Raw genomic sequence first — 16174 nt, forward strand, 5'->3', positions numbered from 1 at the left:
GGAATAACTAAACAGAATCCTAAACATCCATGCCGCCTTTATATATGCACTTATACTCTAAACAACTTGTTTAACTAAAGTACAATTTAGTTAAACAAAAAATAAAAGTAACATTGTTGACCCAACCCACCAAATGGACTGCATCTAAGAAGGAAAAGGTCTTCTCTCTAGCCCCTCTGCTGTGTAAGTCTGTCTATAGTTTGTGTATCTCAGTATGGAGGTGACAGATCCGTCCTCCTACCTGTCTATGAGGCTGAACAGCAGCTCTTTGCCGGTGCAGTACTCGGCCACGAGCACCAGGTAGCGCGGCGTGACGTAGGCTTCGTGCAGAGCCATGACCTTTTCATTGTGAAGGGATTTCAGGATCTCGTACTCCTTCAGCACTTCCTGCTTGTTCTCCTGGCTGTAGGTAATGATCTTTGCCATGTAGATTTTGCCCGTCGTGTTCTCACGGCACTCTCGGATGACTCCAAAACGACCCCTGGCAAAAAAAAAAATAAACATATGAAACTATTATAAAAAAAAAAAAAACTTAAGTAGGAGAAAATTCATCTTGTCATGACCGTATAATACAATGTTGTCCCAATTGTCCAATCCAATCCAGGATTTTTAAAAAGACATGAATATTTTTCTTACTTGTCACCATTATCATTATGAGATATACATTATCTTTGCCCTAATTATTATGAATGATTTGAATCATCTGAAGCTGCTGGGATACCATCTTCTGTGGCAAACACAAATGGACTACATCTTAGCAGTCATGTGACTTCATGCCACTGATCATGTGACTGCCCTGTGTATTAAGGCCAGAGTTACTTCTTGTGCACACTAAACAACTGATGAAGGTGTTTGGATGACCACTGAAACGTCTTGTATTTTATATTTTTAATCCAGTGTTTTTAAATTAAAGCTTTGTTGAAACTACAATTACCAGGATGCATAAATTGAATTTCCATAGAGATATGAACAAGTGTTTGACCCCATAAGGTTTTTTATGGGTATTAGGATGTAAATATTTTCAAACTAAAGCCCTTAAAAGCTCAATTTAAATTTAAATATTGCAAGTCACACAAAACCCATACAAATGTCCCTAAGAATAGCAGTTTCAGTTCGGTGTAACCTCTGAAAGTGCATTTAGACCATCAGGCACTAAAGAAGTGCATAAAAAGCTGGATTAATTAACTTCAGCAGCTCCTGGGCTTAGTGCAGGTTCCATTGCAGGTTTAACGGACTAGCAGCGTTGAATGTGGTGAGAAAACTCCTCCTACAGTACACACATTGTTCAGATCTAAAATAAAAACATAATCAGTTAAGAATTGACTACTTATGACCTCCATCATATTGCAATTAAGACCTTATCAATAACTTAAATTGGTTTGGTAAATTTATTTATTTATTGGGTCTATCCATGACGTTTTCTCTGATTTATTGCCATTTTAAATTTTTTTTTTTCCAGGTCAGTATCTGTCTCACCTGGCTTTCTCATCAAGAAACGTGTAGGGTTTCTGTGGAACCCCCTGTCGTAGAGCAGTGGAGGGCGTAGTTTGTCCTGATGGGGTGCCTCTGGTGGGGGTACTGGCCCCCTCACCAATGGGGCTCAGGCTGGAGGTCTGGAGCACTTGCGGCGTAAAGGAGACAGGAGTTGGGGTCACGCGAGCAGTGGCGGCGGTGCTGGGGATGTACGTGGGCACAGAGGCCACTGCTGGTTTGGTCGGTGTCGATGGCGGGGTTACAAGAGGGGGCGGCGGTGATATTGGCGGGTTCTGGGTCATGGGAGACACCACGTTTACTGGACTCTGGGGTTTGGGGATGACAAAGGGTGGAGGAGCCTTGACTGTGGGCGAAGAGGGAAGCGCAGATGGCAGCGGTGGGTTTGCTGTCGGGCTGGAGGGCAGAGAGGGCGGAGGACTTGGGGTGACCACTGTTTTAGATGCCGGTGTGGGCGGGAGAGGTAGAGCAGCGGGGGAGGCTGCATCTTTTGGAGAGGCGGAAGTGGAAGCGACGGTGGAGACAGCAATCCTGGGAGCGTAGTTCTGAACCGGTTTGAGTGGCGGCGCGGTCACTGTGGAGGTGACAACTGATTCAAGCACAGCGGGGGCCGTCTTTACGACGGCTAGGGCAGGCGAAGCTCCTCCAGCTGTTAAAACAGAGTGACAGATGAATTACAACGTTTTTTCTATAGATACACTTTTAAGTGATGACCTTTAGTTATTGCTTTTACCTACCCTGTTGTTACTGTAGCCTTCCTTATCCATTTAAAACATTCACTACTTTACAGTTGGGCTGGGCTACATGACAATAGCATTATAAAATGTGATATCTGTCTTAGACTTTGCCATTATGCTCATGATTTGTCATTGCATTTTATTCCTCGTGTAGCCTTGATTTAGTTTTCTGCAGACAATATATTAAAATATACAAATCACATATACCACTCAGTGTGACTTTGAAAAATTTACATTATTTAGTCTTTCCAGTACAATTCCAGCTAAGTATTTATTTCCCTTAACTCTGTGCGGTTATTTTCATTTTGACCATGTAAAATACCTGTTGAGTCCAGGCTGACTGGAGCAGAGCAGCTGCTGTACGGCCCCTGTCCTGCCTTGTTGACGCAGGCGACGCGGAATCTAAAGGACCCGCCTGGTGGCAGGTCTGTGACGTTGTAGTAGCAGTCGACAACTCCGGTGGCCACAGTCAGCCAATTAGAATCCCCTGCAGGACAGAGGGAAACAAAAAGAGCGTGCTTTATATGATACTGCAGCCATCTTAATGGATGGAGTCATAAATGAGGCAACCAAATGCTGTAACGATATTTGTAAATATTGAAGTATGCATACTGGATATATATGTATGGTAAGTGAAATTAGGAAGAGAAGAAAGACGATTCTTGGGGGAAACAATGTTGAATAAGTAAAAATTAGAAAATAAATCCTGATCTTGTGTTTTCTCGAGTGACAAATGACTTTCTGTAGCTCACATATTGAACACCAGATGGCGGTGTTGTCAAACTGATAGAAAATCTAGACATCCACATGGATAAAAGTCAATTGTTGTGCATCTACAAACTTAATGCTCAGTTTGCCTGCTGTAATATCACCTGTCACAGTATCTTATATTTTATGCATGCACAGTGAAGGTAAATTAGGTAATTAGACGCATTCTTCTGTGAATACCTACATCAATGCTGCCTGGCAACGATTACATTTGGAATGAGACAACGAGGCAATACATGCCAGAATGAAAGTATTGACAAACTCAGAGTCTGCTACTCCAAGTTTGTGTGACTTTATTTTTATCCACCACATTATGAGATAATGATGATTCATCATGCATACTGACAAACCACTTTGACAGCAGCACTGGTACAGTCACTATTCCCTTGTGGGCTGACTCATTTTCTCTGTCTAAGCGGTGTCTCTGGATTTGGAAACTTATTTCCTCGAGCACTCTTCACATACGGTACAAAGCCAAACATAGTCAAAGCTCTTCAAACACTGCTACCTCCTAAGAATACCACATCACACTGACAATAGTACACAACGGGAATGCGGTTTTAAAGCCCTCAAAGCTACCTACAAAGCAAATAGCAGCGACGCATTTCATAACTTTTGTTTTATTTCTTTGGATGATCTGCATGCTGCTGAAGGATGAATAAAAGTGGAGTGAAAGAATGTCACTACTCACTCACCTTCTGTTTTTCTTTCCAGGGTGTAGCTGCACGGGGACCTGGTGTCTGCTGGCTTCCAGAGCACCAGGGCTGTGTTGTTGTAAGTTTGGGGGACTTCAGGGGTCCCTGGCTGTTTTGGGACATCTTAAAACGGGGGGAAAAAAAAGAAAGACAAATTAGATGAGGGTACACAGGAATGCAGACACATGACAGATCATTGCAGGCTCTAGTGTGGTTATACTGAGCAAGTGTGATTGTGCGAGTGCACTTGTGGTCAGCAAACCCACCCTGGGTTTAGAAATGTAAGATATTCCTTTGGGTTGGTTTAGTCAAGAGGATTTTCATGTGTGTGTGCAGGGTTTTAACTGTTTTGTGCATGTGGTTTTAAGTGTGTGTAGTCACTGTAAAGTGTGCATTATAATGGGGGTTTTCAGTTGTTTGTGTTGTACAAGTATGAGTGCACAGCTTTACTACTGTGCGAGCAAGATTGAATTGGGTCTTGTACAGGCCTTCATAAAAGGTGCTTTTGCATGCCAAGTGGTAATCTTTACATTTGTTTTTTTCTATTCTTTTGCTTTGCTCATTGGTAGGGTGTTTTTTTTAACTACACTTCCCAGAGGCCAATTGTCAATCAACGATAATCTGATGTCTTTAGGTTGAAATGGTTTGACTTTCTGTAGTTGGGGGTTTGTCTGTTTAATCATCACTGATCATGCTTGAGGCAGTTTTTCCAGTTCTTTTCCAAACAACTGCCTGATGTTTAACTTTCATGGGGAAGACTTAGACCGACAGCATGAATTTAGCATAGTTTACATTACAAATCTGTTATAGCAATCACTGTTTTCAGTTTGTTCATGTATTTACATGAAAATGTCACATTAAGCACGTTGAGATTCAAGATACCAAAGCAGAAAAGAGAGATGTTAATTAAATCAAGCCCGGGGGAACAGAAACAGTCCAGATGGTATGAGTTTGGTTTTTACACCAAACCAAACTTGACACAAATAGTGTCATTCCTTTATTTCAAAATGCATTTCCATTAAGCCTATGCACGGCTATGAACAATGGAGTCAATGTCTTCAGGCGAGATAAGCTGTCTGAAGTATTTTTTTTCACTCTGCTGACAGATTATCAGGGGGAGACAAATACCATCAGTGGTTGAGATAAGAAATACTACATGTCCATAGCCATAACAAATAGTTCAAATGCAATCGATTGCACCAGGTATCTGAGAAATATATTTTCCATTGAAGCCTCAAAAATCTCATTATTATTGTTGCATTTGTGGGCAGCGTTGGCAGTTTTCATTACACACTATTTGTGCAAAGGCATGACTGGAGTCTTGAATATGACCCGCCGCTGACGATTTCAAATCCCAGAAAGCATAAATTGCTCCTATTGCATGATGAATACGAGAAGGGCCTCAAATCCATTATAATAATCTACTGTAACGTTAATCTCCTGACATTAACGATCATTTCAACTGTATTAATATTCATGCCATTCTTCCTGCAATTAAAACTAAATTATGTAAAATACATCACATCATGATAATAATTATGTCCATGAAAGGCAAAGGAGCAGCTTTGCCTCTGGGAAGAGAACTCGTTCCATGTTGTAATTTGCAGCGCTGAAGTTAATGAATACGATTTCCCCCAATTCCCATTTCCCCCAATCTATACAATAACTACAAAACAACAGTTTCTGAATAGCTACGGGCTAAACCATCTACTTACAAGCTATTGACAACGTGCAGGAGGTGGTGATGGTAGCTATAGGGTTGGTAGCAATGCATTCGTAAACTCCAGCGTCCCTTCGGCTGGACTTTGTGATCATAAGAAGCTGCCTGCCATCAGGGTGGGACCTCAGGTTGATTCGGTCATCCACCTGCAACGGTTTCCGATCTGGAATGCACAGAAAAAAAAATTCAGCAGCTGAACGGCAGCTTTTGGATAAAACCACAAAACGGGAGAATATAAGTGATACCTATCGTCCATGTGATTTCTGGATGTGGGCTTCCAGCTGGAAGGCAGCTAAGCGTGACAGGTTCCCCCTCCAATAAGATGCAGTCTTTCAGTTTGATGTGGAACACGGGGGCAAAATCCGAAGCGGAACGGATGAACTGCTGGCTTTTTGACAAACCATCCTCTTTGGGGACAGATGAAGGCAGATCAGATTGAGAGGAGGTTTTGTCTTTCTTGCCCCTTGTCAAACCCCACCTGTCCCACCGTGATCGCCTGTCAGTTTCTGAGGCTTTTTCGGAATGGATGCTAGAAGCGGATTCAATCGATTCCTTGGACGCAGCAGCGCCGGCCTGTTTTGCTAGTTGATTCTCGGGGATGCCCATTCCTTTGAGTCCTCGCCCCTCAGACTGGGAATGACGATGGCGGGTAAACAGGGGTGTCCTCTTTCCCTCTTCATCCTCTTTTCTCTCCTCAGACTGGCTGCGGATTTTCGAGGAAATTCCTGCCACTTTTTTCTCAAACTTCCGTCGCATCGCCAGGACAGGGGACTCAGTGGCTTTCTTCAAATCATTTTGCACCAGCTCTTTCTGACTCCCACCAGCGTCTTTGACCTTCCTCTCCTCTGACTGGGTCCTTATTTTGGCAGAGATTCCTGCCACTTTGGACTCAAACCTGCGCCTCATAGCAGAAACCGATGACTCCTCAGCTTTTCTTTGTTCTCGCTCATCCGGCCGCCCCTGTGCCCCTGCACTGTTCAGCTCCTTTGTATCCAGGGACTTACTGCGCCCAACTGTCCATGAAACCCTCTTGCTTCCAGCAGTTTCTTGCACATCCTGGTGCTTTTCCTCCTTTGGCTTCTCCCCCTTCTTATCAACGGATGTTGACCTCTTGGCCCGCAAGGAAAACCTCCCGATTAGGCCGAAGCCTGTTTCCTTCTCTTCTTCTCTTAAATCTTGAACAGATTTGGATTTCTCCTGTAGTCCTTTTGGTACCATTTCAAGAGGTGCCCCCCTTGGCCCCGGCCTATAAACCTCTTCACCTCCCTCGCCCACCTTCCGGTTTAGTACGGGGGATTTCTCCTCTGATTTGTTTCTGGTCAGTTTTCGGAGGCCACGGGTCAAAGACGACTCCCGCTTCTTAAACCTGGCTTCAAAGACCTCCTCCGAGTCAATGTCTTTGATGTCCGTTCTGAGCATTGGCCGACGGGGGATGGCAGCCAGATCGGGGTTCGATGATGTGGAAACAGAGCTAGGAGATCGCTCAGCAGTTGCTACTTTAGCAAATACTGCTGGATGTTCCGGCAATGTGGGGATTTCTGTGGACTTTGTATCATGTGGCGTGGCTGGAGGCTCGGATTGGGCCTTGTCAGATGTTACAGATTGCGCTGCGACAGCTTGAATGACACTTGCATATGCGGATGCCGGTTTACCATTTTGTGTGTCATCTCCCTTCATATCCTTTTCATTAATATGTAGCTCTTCTTCTTCCCTTCCTTTACTCTCTTCTTCTTCTTCTTCATCATCCTCCTCTATTACAATTATAGGAGTAATTACAGAGGGTGAGCTAGACTCAGATTCTACTGGGCCTGGCTTTTCTAACTGGGTTTTGGTCCTTTTCTCGGTTATCCCATCCATGTTCTTCTCATTCATACTTTGCATATCCTTATGTTCTTTCACATTGTTCTGTTTTTGCTGTTGGTCCAATCCTCCTGGTGTTGGGAGTGTAGCTGAAGTCTTTTTTGTAGGTGAGGCAGATATAGACTCCAGTGTTGTTTGTTCTGTGAGTGCGGACATTGAGATTGCCTCCTGGAGCTTCTTTCCTTCTATGCTACCGTTGCCCATCGATGGGATCTCTAAGGGGGCTCCAAACCTGCGGTGCAGGGGCATGGGCTCAGAATCCCCCTGAGTGAAGGAGGCGCTTTTACGAAAAACTTTGGTCTTTGGCGTGTCCTCTGTAGGGCTCTCTGAAGACGCCGCTCTGGAGAGAGTTGATGGCCCCGCTCTGGATCTCCTCAAGTTCCGATCAAGAGACCCTGTCCGCCTCTCGTCTTCCATGCCGAGTGTTTCAAACAAGGGCCCTCGCAGGCCGCTCATCTTTTTGTCCACATTTCCTCCCCTTAGCAACCGCTGTCTCATCAGTTCCAGTTTTAGGGCATAATCCTCCTGGCTTAATTTCGCCGCCCTGGGGCTCGGGCTGCGATTGGGTAGTTCCATAGAAACAGCCTTTTTCAGGCTCTTGTTACTTGCTTCTGAGTCCTTGTTTACATTTCCTTCCTCTGGGTCAATGTGGAGAAGCAGTGCTGAATCAGCAGAGCTGCCTCTCCTCATGGTAGCCCGCCTGGATTTCGTCTGGGATTCTTCCGACTCCACACTTGATCCTTTTTTTAGAGGAGCTCGTTGTGTATTTTCCATTTTCTCGTCATCTGGGGTTTCCGCTTCATCTTTTGCACTTTTATTTGCCCCTCCTCTCGTACCTACCTCCACGTTGTCCTTTTTCTTCGTCCCATGAGCAGCGACACTGGGCCATCCAGTGGCATCTTCGTCCCCCGGGATCTCGTTAAGGGAGACCCTGGAACCAGAAAAGACCATGGACAGTGGCATAGGGATGAAGGGAAGCTCGTCCACATCCGCGTCGGAGTCAGAGGAAGAGGAGGGTGGTGGGGAGCCTTCTTTTAAATGCCGGGCCACAGCGATGGAGACGTGGTTGGATGAGTCATTCAAAAGCTCTGGGATCGACCGCATCACCATCTTGGATTTGTAGCTGATAAGAGAACGCTGAAAAAAGGACAACAGAGGACAACGGGAGATAGTTTATATTTATTTCCCCCTACTTCATATGCAAAGTCTCCAGGTCTGAGTCAAAAATACACCTGTCAGACTGAAACTTGGTTTTGGTTGAAATAGACAAAAAAACTACCTTCCACCTTTGGAGGTTTAAGTTGGGCGTTAATTTAGTCCTAGGACTAGGTCTAACCTTTTTTTTTTTTTTTTTTTTTTTTTTTTTTAGGAAATATTTTCATTTAATTCATGAGTATGGTAAATTTGGGACTACTCCAAACTATGTCTGAGAAATGTGGGAATCAGCACTCTGTGTCTTAATCTTTCATGTGCAGTGGCTTACTTGCCATCGCCTTCTAGACAAAACTTGCTTTAGCATCGCTGTGCTGATGCTCTTGTTCGTTGGTGACTGCAAGACAAAAAGAGTGGAGATATACATTAAAATCCTATTACACATGTAAATAGTTTGAGGATGGGTGATGCATTTTCTAAATGATAACTTACCTTGAACCAAGGATGACGAAGGCACTCAATGGCACTGGGCCTCCTAGAATAGGGGAAAAAAATGCACATGCAGGAATATGAAGGAGGGGCATGCTACTGTTTAGACAACTTATTTATGTTTACATAGGTTTATGGTAAAATAATCATCAAGATGCTTACAGTCGGTCCGCTACCAAAAGCTTGATGACAAATCCCTTTGCTTCTTTGCAGAGGTCAGTGAACATGCCCTCTTCGAATGCCACATTGTAGTTACGGATGTTTAAGGCAGTAGCTCTGTCATTTTCACCAGCAAAGGGAGACACACCAGTCAGGCTAAAATAAAAAATAAAAACACATCATTATCAACAAAAGAAAGCTTTCTGTTCTTGATCCATTATATTTTAACTATAAAAAGTAGTAACACATCTATATAACATACCAGAGGTACGTGATGACACCAGCAGGCCTGTAGGAGAGCAGGACAGATGAATGACAAGTGGATTTTTGGAAACAACATCAAATTAAAGCAGAGTAAAAGACTTTATTTTGTTGCAGAGAACAAGGTATCGCCTTCAGGGTGTAGTCACTTCTCCACGCTGGAGAACAGGTGGCTCACCATATGTCTGTTGCCGTGGAGACGGGAGTTTGGTTAACAATCTCTGGTGCAACAAATTCTGGCGTGCCGTATTTGCAGTAGCACTCCTCCGAAGTATCCAATTTCATGGCATTACCAAAGTCACAAATGCGGATCTGGTCACTCCCGGGACTTGCCATTAAAATATTTTCTGGCTAGAGAGGGGTGTACACAAACACAACAGTGTTAGGTACATAACAAGGGTATAACAATCTTGTAAGCAATGTTGATCAAATACATTTGATGCCGCGCCAGATGCGGGATGGGCCGATACCTTTATGTCCAGGTGAGCTATGTTTTTTTGGTGAAGATAACGAAGACCTTCCAAAACCTGCTGAACACTAGAGCGGATCTGTAGAGAAACATAAGGGAATGAACGTAACAGTCATGTTATGTAATGATAGCGCAGTGCAGTCAGCAGAAGCACATACACACACCTCCAGTTCCTTGACTGTTGTTTTTTTGGCCATTCTTTCCAGCAAGTCCTCGTGACATCTTCACACAACAGTTAAGGAAAAAAAAAACACACAAAAAAACAGAGCTGTGACTTGACTGCACAGTCCAAGTGGTAGGTGCATGAGAAATGAATTATAAATGAGCAAAACTCCCACACATCCTATCTCTTGTTAATTCCACTCATCGGCGATGAGTCAGAGAGAAAAAGCTGTGCTGCGCTTCATTCATGCCTCCAGGGGACTGCAGAAGACATCAGGATTAATGCTTTGGATCTTTCGTGTCCTTGAGGTGCATTTAAGAGCAGTTTTAATCAGCAACGAAGCAGATACAATTTAAAGGTAGTGATTTTTGACTTAAAGATATGAACATGTTTGCCCTCGTTAGAAAAAACTTGTATTGTCTTAACAACAAGAGCTTAAAACCCTAGTCTGTTGTTGCAGGATAATATACTGTAGGTCACTCACAGAAACTGCACGATAAATGCAACATATTAAAGTACATTTCCTAATCATAGACAATAGCATTACACTGAAAGGATACAACTCTGTGATGAGCACTACCACACTCTTCTTCTCAAAGGCATCATGGAAATAGAGGACCCTCTCGTTGTCCAGCTCAGACAGCAGCTCCATCTCTCGGAGGGCCAAGGCTTTCCTCCTTCCTCCCGCAGAAATGAACTTGGCAGCGAACTCGGCCTTTCCCTTTTTCTGAATCACCCTCTTCACATAGGAGAAGGTACCCCTGCATCAAACAGCGGCAACGAGTTGGGTTTAATTAAATCTGTTAGTTATTATTCTATTAAACAGTCCTACAAGAAAAACCAAAATAGCAGTGCCACAGTCAGTGAAGAAATTACAAATTGACGTTGAATTCTTTAGTTCCATACTTCATGAGATATTAACAAATTACATCAAAAGAATATTTTCAAGGGGGGATTGCCTCTTTTTTTCATAATATTAAGAGCATGGATGTTCATACTTGACTCTTGTTAACAGTCTACAAAATAGTGTCCACTTAAATGTCAATTCACTAGCTTTTTGCAGCTTTATACCTAGAGAATAAAAATAGCTCTAAAATGTATTCCAAGAATAGGGACAGAGACGTTTTAACCAATGAATTACTGATGGTTTTGCCCTTTTCACTTCAATTCAATAATAAATTCTTCTTTGCAAGAGGTAGCACTACTACAGGAGAATGGAGAGACAAAGATGGACACATGGCCATTGTCTAATTAACTTTCGATCTCTGTAAATGTTTTTTTTTTTGTTTTTTTGTGTGAGGTGTTTGGGAGAAGAAATATGTATTCTATTTAAGTTTGCTTGCTCTATTTAACAACCAAAACACATTGTCTGTTGGAAAACAGATTTTCCAATCTGCCTGTTCCAATTGCTTTACAATTCACAGTAAAAGCCCTTCTCCACCAAGTCAGACCAAAACAAATCCTCTGTCGGCTAATGTGTTCACTCCACTCAGGCTGGTGACTCATCTCTTTTGTCTCTGTCTACTGTTGTTAAGCAGGTGAGACTGCCTGCCCTCCAACAGCCCTGACCCTCAGCGCTCAAACAGCCATTAAACGCTGATGTACTTGCTGCATGTGAAGGGATGCGAGACAGAATGAGTGTGTGGTCAGTCTCTCACACACACACACACACACACACACACACACACACACACACACACACACACACACACACACACACACACACACACACACACACACACACACACACACTCACCTCCCTATCTCTTTGTGGATATCATAGTAATCCGTCAAACGCCTCATTTTCCTCAGAATGGTTCCTTCATCCTCCATTGGCTCTGCTGCTTCTTTTCGCTCTGCAGGGAGCACCAACAGAGGCATTTTTAATGTGTGTTTGTGTGTGTGTGTGTGTGTGTGCGCGCGCGTGCGCGTGTTTGGCTGTACATGTGTGCCAGCTTAGTGACAGATGGTTTCATATTGTAGTCTCTAAACACCTGGTGGTCTCGCCCATATGGTGTAGATTTAGAGGTATAATTTTCAACAACAACCAGCTTATATTGGCGTGTGCTGCATCAGTAAATGGATATAATCTAAACTAAATGGTGAAGATCGACGGCAAGTGGAGGAAAAGCCCGTCGGTGTAGCACTTTTTTTGGAAGAGACTTCTCATTATATCACCATTTAAATGATTCTCAACACAAAACTGATTGAGAATATATCATCAAAAGATGCAACCTCCTCATATCTTTCTTCATTTCGACTCTCACGGAATTACAGTCCTTTTTTCCTCGGATGACTCTGTCCACATGGAAAGTATGTGTGTGCAGACAGTGTTGTTGGGACCGCTGACCTGTATGAACTGTGAGTTCAGCTTTGCAGGAGTTAGAGCCGGCCAGGTTCTTTGCAGTGCAGGTGTACACGCCGGAGTGTTCGGGGCGGGCGTTGAGGACAACGAGGGAATATTCTGGGTCGTCGTACACAAAGGTGAAGTGGCTGCTCTCAGAGAGAAGCACATCATCCTGCGACAGACCGATCAACTGTTAATATGGTTTCAGATTACACTAATAATTCTGCCAATTTCTGGCTGTTGTGCTGCAACCCCTTTTTTTTTGTTGTTGAAATAAATACAAAAGGAAACACTCTTTATCTGATATACAATTTTACCTTATACCACAGAATATCTGGGTCTGGTTTCCCTTCAACCACAACAGCCAGACGGGACGTCTCCCCAATGTGCACATCCACATCCTCCATGATGGTTTCAAATTTAGGAGGCACTACAAAAGAATAAGTAAAAAAGAGAGACCGTATATATATTCTCATTTTCTCATATAAATACATTTTTTTTTTACCACAATAATAATTCTAAATAGATACAAAAGCCCCCTGTGTCAAGGTCCCACCGGCACCAGCACTCACTCCTCCCTCTCATTCTCCAGCACACACTCCTCCCACTGATTCATACTCCTCGTCACTCACGCAGATCAGTCGCTCCCAGTCCCCTCAGTACTGATTACACACACCTGCACCTCATCAAGCCTCATCCTCAGTTCACCACCTGCAGCTAATCAACAACCACCTACATAAGCAGCACAACCACACACTCTTTGTCTAGTCTCGTTGCTACATGATGCTCTGACTCACACATGTTATGCCTAGTCTCTCCAAGTTTGCCTTACCAGTACTTTGTATCCTGTTGCTTCCTGCTCTCTGTTGGATCATTGTTAATAAACATCTGCTTCACTACTCCAGTCTGTCTCCTGGTCTTCCGTGACACCCTGAGGATGCTGACGTCTTTGTATATTTAAAAACCTTAATTCCAACAATGACGAGGCAGGAGGCACAAGTCTTTACTTCAAAGTCATTTTTAGAGAAGCTATTCTAAATTCATGATCCTTTACTTCAAAAATAGCTAAAGCTCAATTTAAATTACACACCGCTTCCCTTTGTTGGCATTAACTGCTGCCAAGTGTAAGTAGTAAGTTCTTTGGATTCAAACTGAAAAGCTAAATGTATCATGTGGTGTTCTGCCTGGACTGAACTGACCTGCCATAGCCAGCTGAGGCGTGCAGAGGTCGCTGCCAAACTGGTTGCTGGCCGTGACCACCAGCTGACCGATGTCTGCACTCCTGACTCGCTGGAGCTTCAGGGTGTGTTGATCGTCGTCTGGCATGCTCAGCTCATACATCCCCAGTCTGTTGACCAACGCCACCCCCCTCCTAGGGGAAGACAGTGGCAATGTACCACAGTTAAATCTGTAGTCTAGCAATCAAGACCTGAGCCCCCCCCCAAATGTCCACATCTGTATGCAAGCATCTTCTTTAGCAGCAGGTAGCAAATAGAACAAAGCTTTTTTCTTACAAAAAAGTGCAGAGCTCCGCAGAGAAAATGTGCTGGGCCATCAAATGCTCAATTTAATCAAAGCAATGTGAACCACTGCACAGCGGTGCTTCTGAGTCCTGGTCCTCTGGAGCTACAATCCTGCCATTTTAAATTTTTATGTGCAGAGGTTAGGATAAGCCTGTTCACACGTTATATCCCCAATTTATGAAACAGTCCCGGATGAGAATAGAAATGGGATGAAACCCAGCACGTGCTCTGGCTCCTGAGAGACTTTTTCTACAATTTCTGTTTGAAATGAGCTTCCTGCACTGTCACTGTCCCTGTATTTAAACAAAGATTAAGAACTCATCAATTCAGCACCGGCTTGGTCACGTCCCTACAGTATTCGCAATCTTGCAGATTGGTGTATTACTGCTTGTATTATTTTTGTACAAAAAAATAAAAAATAACTCTCTGCACACTATACTTTACATACAAACCTGAAATGTGCCATTAGAGATAGAGGAACTAACCTTTTCCAGGTGACAACTGCGTGCACGTGGTTCAGCGTAATGGTGATGCTCGCAGGTTGGTTCTCAACCACATAAACAATGTCAGGTTTGTCCAAAATGACTGGTGCCTTCCTCAGATAGGGTCCTACACGGGTAAAAGATTTTAAAAAGAAATCATCAAATAAGCTAAATAGAATGTTTTTTTTTTTTTTTAACTAGTGGTGGCAACATCTTCAACTTCGTTACCCCTGTCCAGCAGCTGGACCAGGTCAGTAGAAGGTGACGGTTTGCTTAAAGTCTTCCCAGTGGACGTCAGGACTCTGAAAGCGTAGCGAACTCCTTTGGACAGGGACGTGACGGTGTACTTGGTCTCCCTCAGGTTAGACGCCACGACAGACCACTGGATGGAGCCCAGAGGCTGCTGCTGGACCACGTATAGCAAGGAGTCCGCATCTGCACACACACATATGGTGCTTAGTTACTTCATCTGGATGACCAAACACATAGCGAGGTGCTTAAAGCTATTGTGCGTAGTTTCTGTCTCGCCCCTGAGGAACTCTTAAGTAATGACAACAAAACTGTTGGCGCGTCCACGTGATACAAGCCTTTCGTGATCGCGCACGCGACCCCATCCCTCCTCCACGCAGTTGCTTGTAGCCAAGGAGGACACGGAGGATTAAGAGGTAATTATCTTTGCTCGATTTTCTGTGCGCAAAAGTTGCCGGACGACACAATCTTCTGAACATAGAAATACTGACAAATACAGAGAGAGTTGTGTGGAGCTGATAGTCTACATTTGCTTTGTAGCAACTCATTTGGGAATGTTACGGACGTTCAAATATAATAAATTCATTAAAAAGGTTACGCACTAAAGCTTTAAGGTGCAGAAAGAACATGTAAAATCCAAAGGGGCTTAAAACATCTCAGAATGAAAAGACAGCAAACATATAAAACACACATGCTATAATTAGCTTAACCTGAAAGTGTTTTATGACCATTTCATTTTAGCTGTTTTTGTTAAAGCATTTCTCAAGATTGCAACAACAAAAAAATTTCACAAACAAAATTGTGTAATATTTTATGCCAAAGAAAAAAAAACTACCTAATGAACCTACCAAATGAAGGGTCAACCCTCTTTGGTCTTTTCCAGCAGAGGCTTATAGTTTTCCCTGTGATGGCCTCTATCACTGGAGGACCATCAGGAGGTTCAGGAACAATATCTGATTTAAAATAAATACACAAATATATACGTCATACGTACATATCCCATTGGAAATGTTGTATTCTTTCAACTCAAACATTAAGCCTCCATCCGTACCTGTGACGTAAAGATGTGCATAGCAGGCTGCTTTGCCCAATTTATTGGAGATGACGGCCTTGTAGACGCCCCCATGAGCGTGACAAGCGCTCCGAATGACCATACTGTGGACATCCCTGTCTGAAGAACAGACACACAACTTTCTCATTTACTATCGCTCCCCCAAAAAATGGCTTTGCTTGGGTTTGAAATTTGGTTCTTTGCTTACGCTGGGTCATTTTGCGTGCCTCGCTGCTCTCGATGCGCTTGCCGTTGTGGTACCAGGCGATGGTTGGGTAGGGCAGGCCCGCCACCTTGCATTTCAGCAGCGCCTCTTTGCCTTCGATCACATCCACATCAGCCAGAGGTTTGACAAAGTCCGGCATGGTCCTCTTTTCCACATCACTCTCCAGCACCTCAGGCTCCTCGGGGATGGATGGCATCTTCTCCAACTTGGCCCTGGAGGAAGGAAGGAGCGATTTAAAGAATCTGACAACGTACACTGAAAGATTGAGGGGTATATTTCATTTTTGACATTCACTTCTTTAGAAAGATTTCCTTCCTCCTGATTTTTCTTTG

The 16174-nt window shown here is 43.6% G+C and overlaps 1 protein-coding gene across 1 annotated transcript in view; it reads right to left on the minus strand.

The window, feature by feature from the left end:
- Positions 1-16174, minus strand: part of LOC114550763 (striated muscle preferentially expressed protein kinase-like) — a 31426-nt gene that overhangs the window by 4089 nt on the left and 11163 nt on the right. Inside the window, exons 12-34 of the mRNA XM_028571597.1 lie at positions 15825-16054; positions 15617-15736; positions 15414-15518; positions 14545-14751; positions 14320-14443; positions 13511-13683; positions 12629-12741; positions 12315-12483; positions 11721-11820; positions 10525-10725; positions 9966-10023; positions 9803-9880; positions 9511-9683; positions 9334-9360; positions 9075-9227; positions 8916-8958; positions 8755-8820; positions 5657-8408; positions 5407-5574; positions 3692-3814; positions 2551-2715; positions 1477-2140; positions 242-481 (exon numbers count right to left, since the gene is read on the minus strand). Of these exons, the coding sequence (XP_028427398.1) occupies positions 242-481; positions 1477-2140; positions 2551-2715; positions 3692-3814; positions 5407-5574; positions 5657-8408; positions 8755-8820; positions 8916-8958; positions 9075-9227; positions 9334-9360; positions 9511-9683; positions 9803-9880; positions 9966-10023; positions 10525-10725; positions 11721-11820; positions 12315-12483; positions 12629-12741; positions 13511-13683; positions 14320-14443; positions 14545-14751; positions 15414-15518; positions 15617-15736; positions 15825-16054 (6252 nt within the window). The remainder of the gene's footprint in view (positions 1-241; positions 482-1476; positions 2141-2550; positions 2716-3691; positions 3815-5406; positions 5575-5656; positions 8409-8754; positions 8821-8915; positions 8959-9074; positions 9228-9333; positions 9361-9510; positions 9684-9802; positions 9881-9965; positions 10024-10524; positions 10726-11720; positions 11821-12314; positions 12484-12628; positions 12742-13510; positions 13684-14319; positions 14444-14544; positions 14752-15413; positions 15519-15616; positions 15737-15824; positions 16055-16174) is intronic.

Source organism: Perca flavescens, chromosome 24 (genome assembly GCF_004354835.1).
Source record: "Perca flavescens isolate YP-PL-M2 chromosome 24, PFLA_1.0, whole genome shotgun sequence".
Classification (NCBI taxonomy): domain Eukaryota; kingdom Metazoa; phylum Chordata; class Actinopteri; order Perciformes; family Percidae; genus Perca; species Perca flavescens.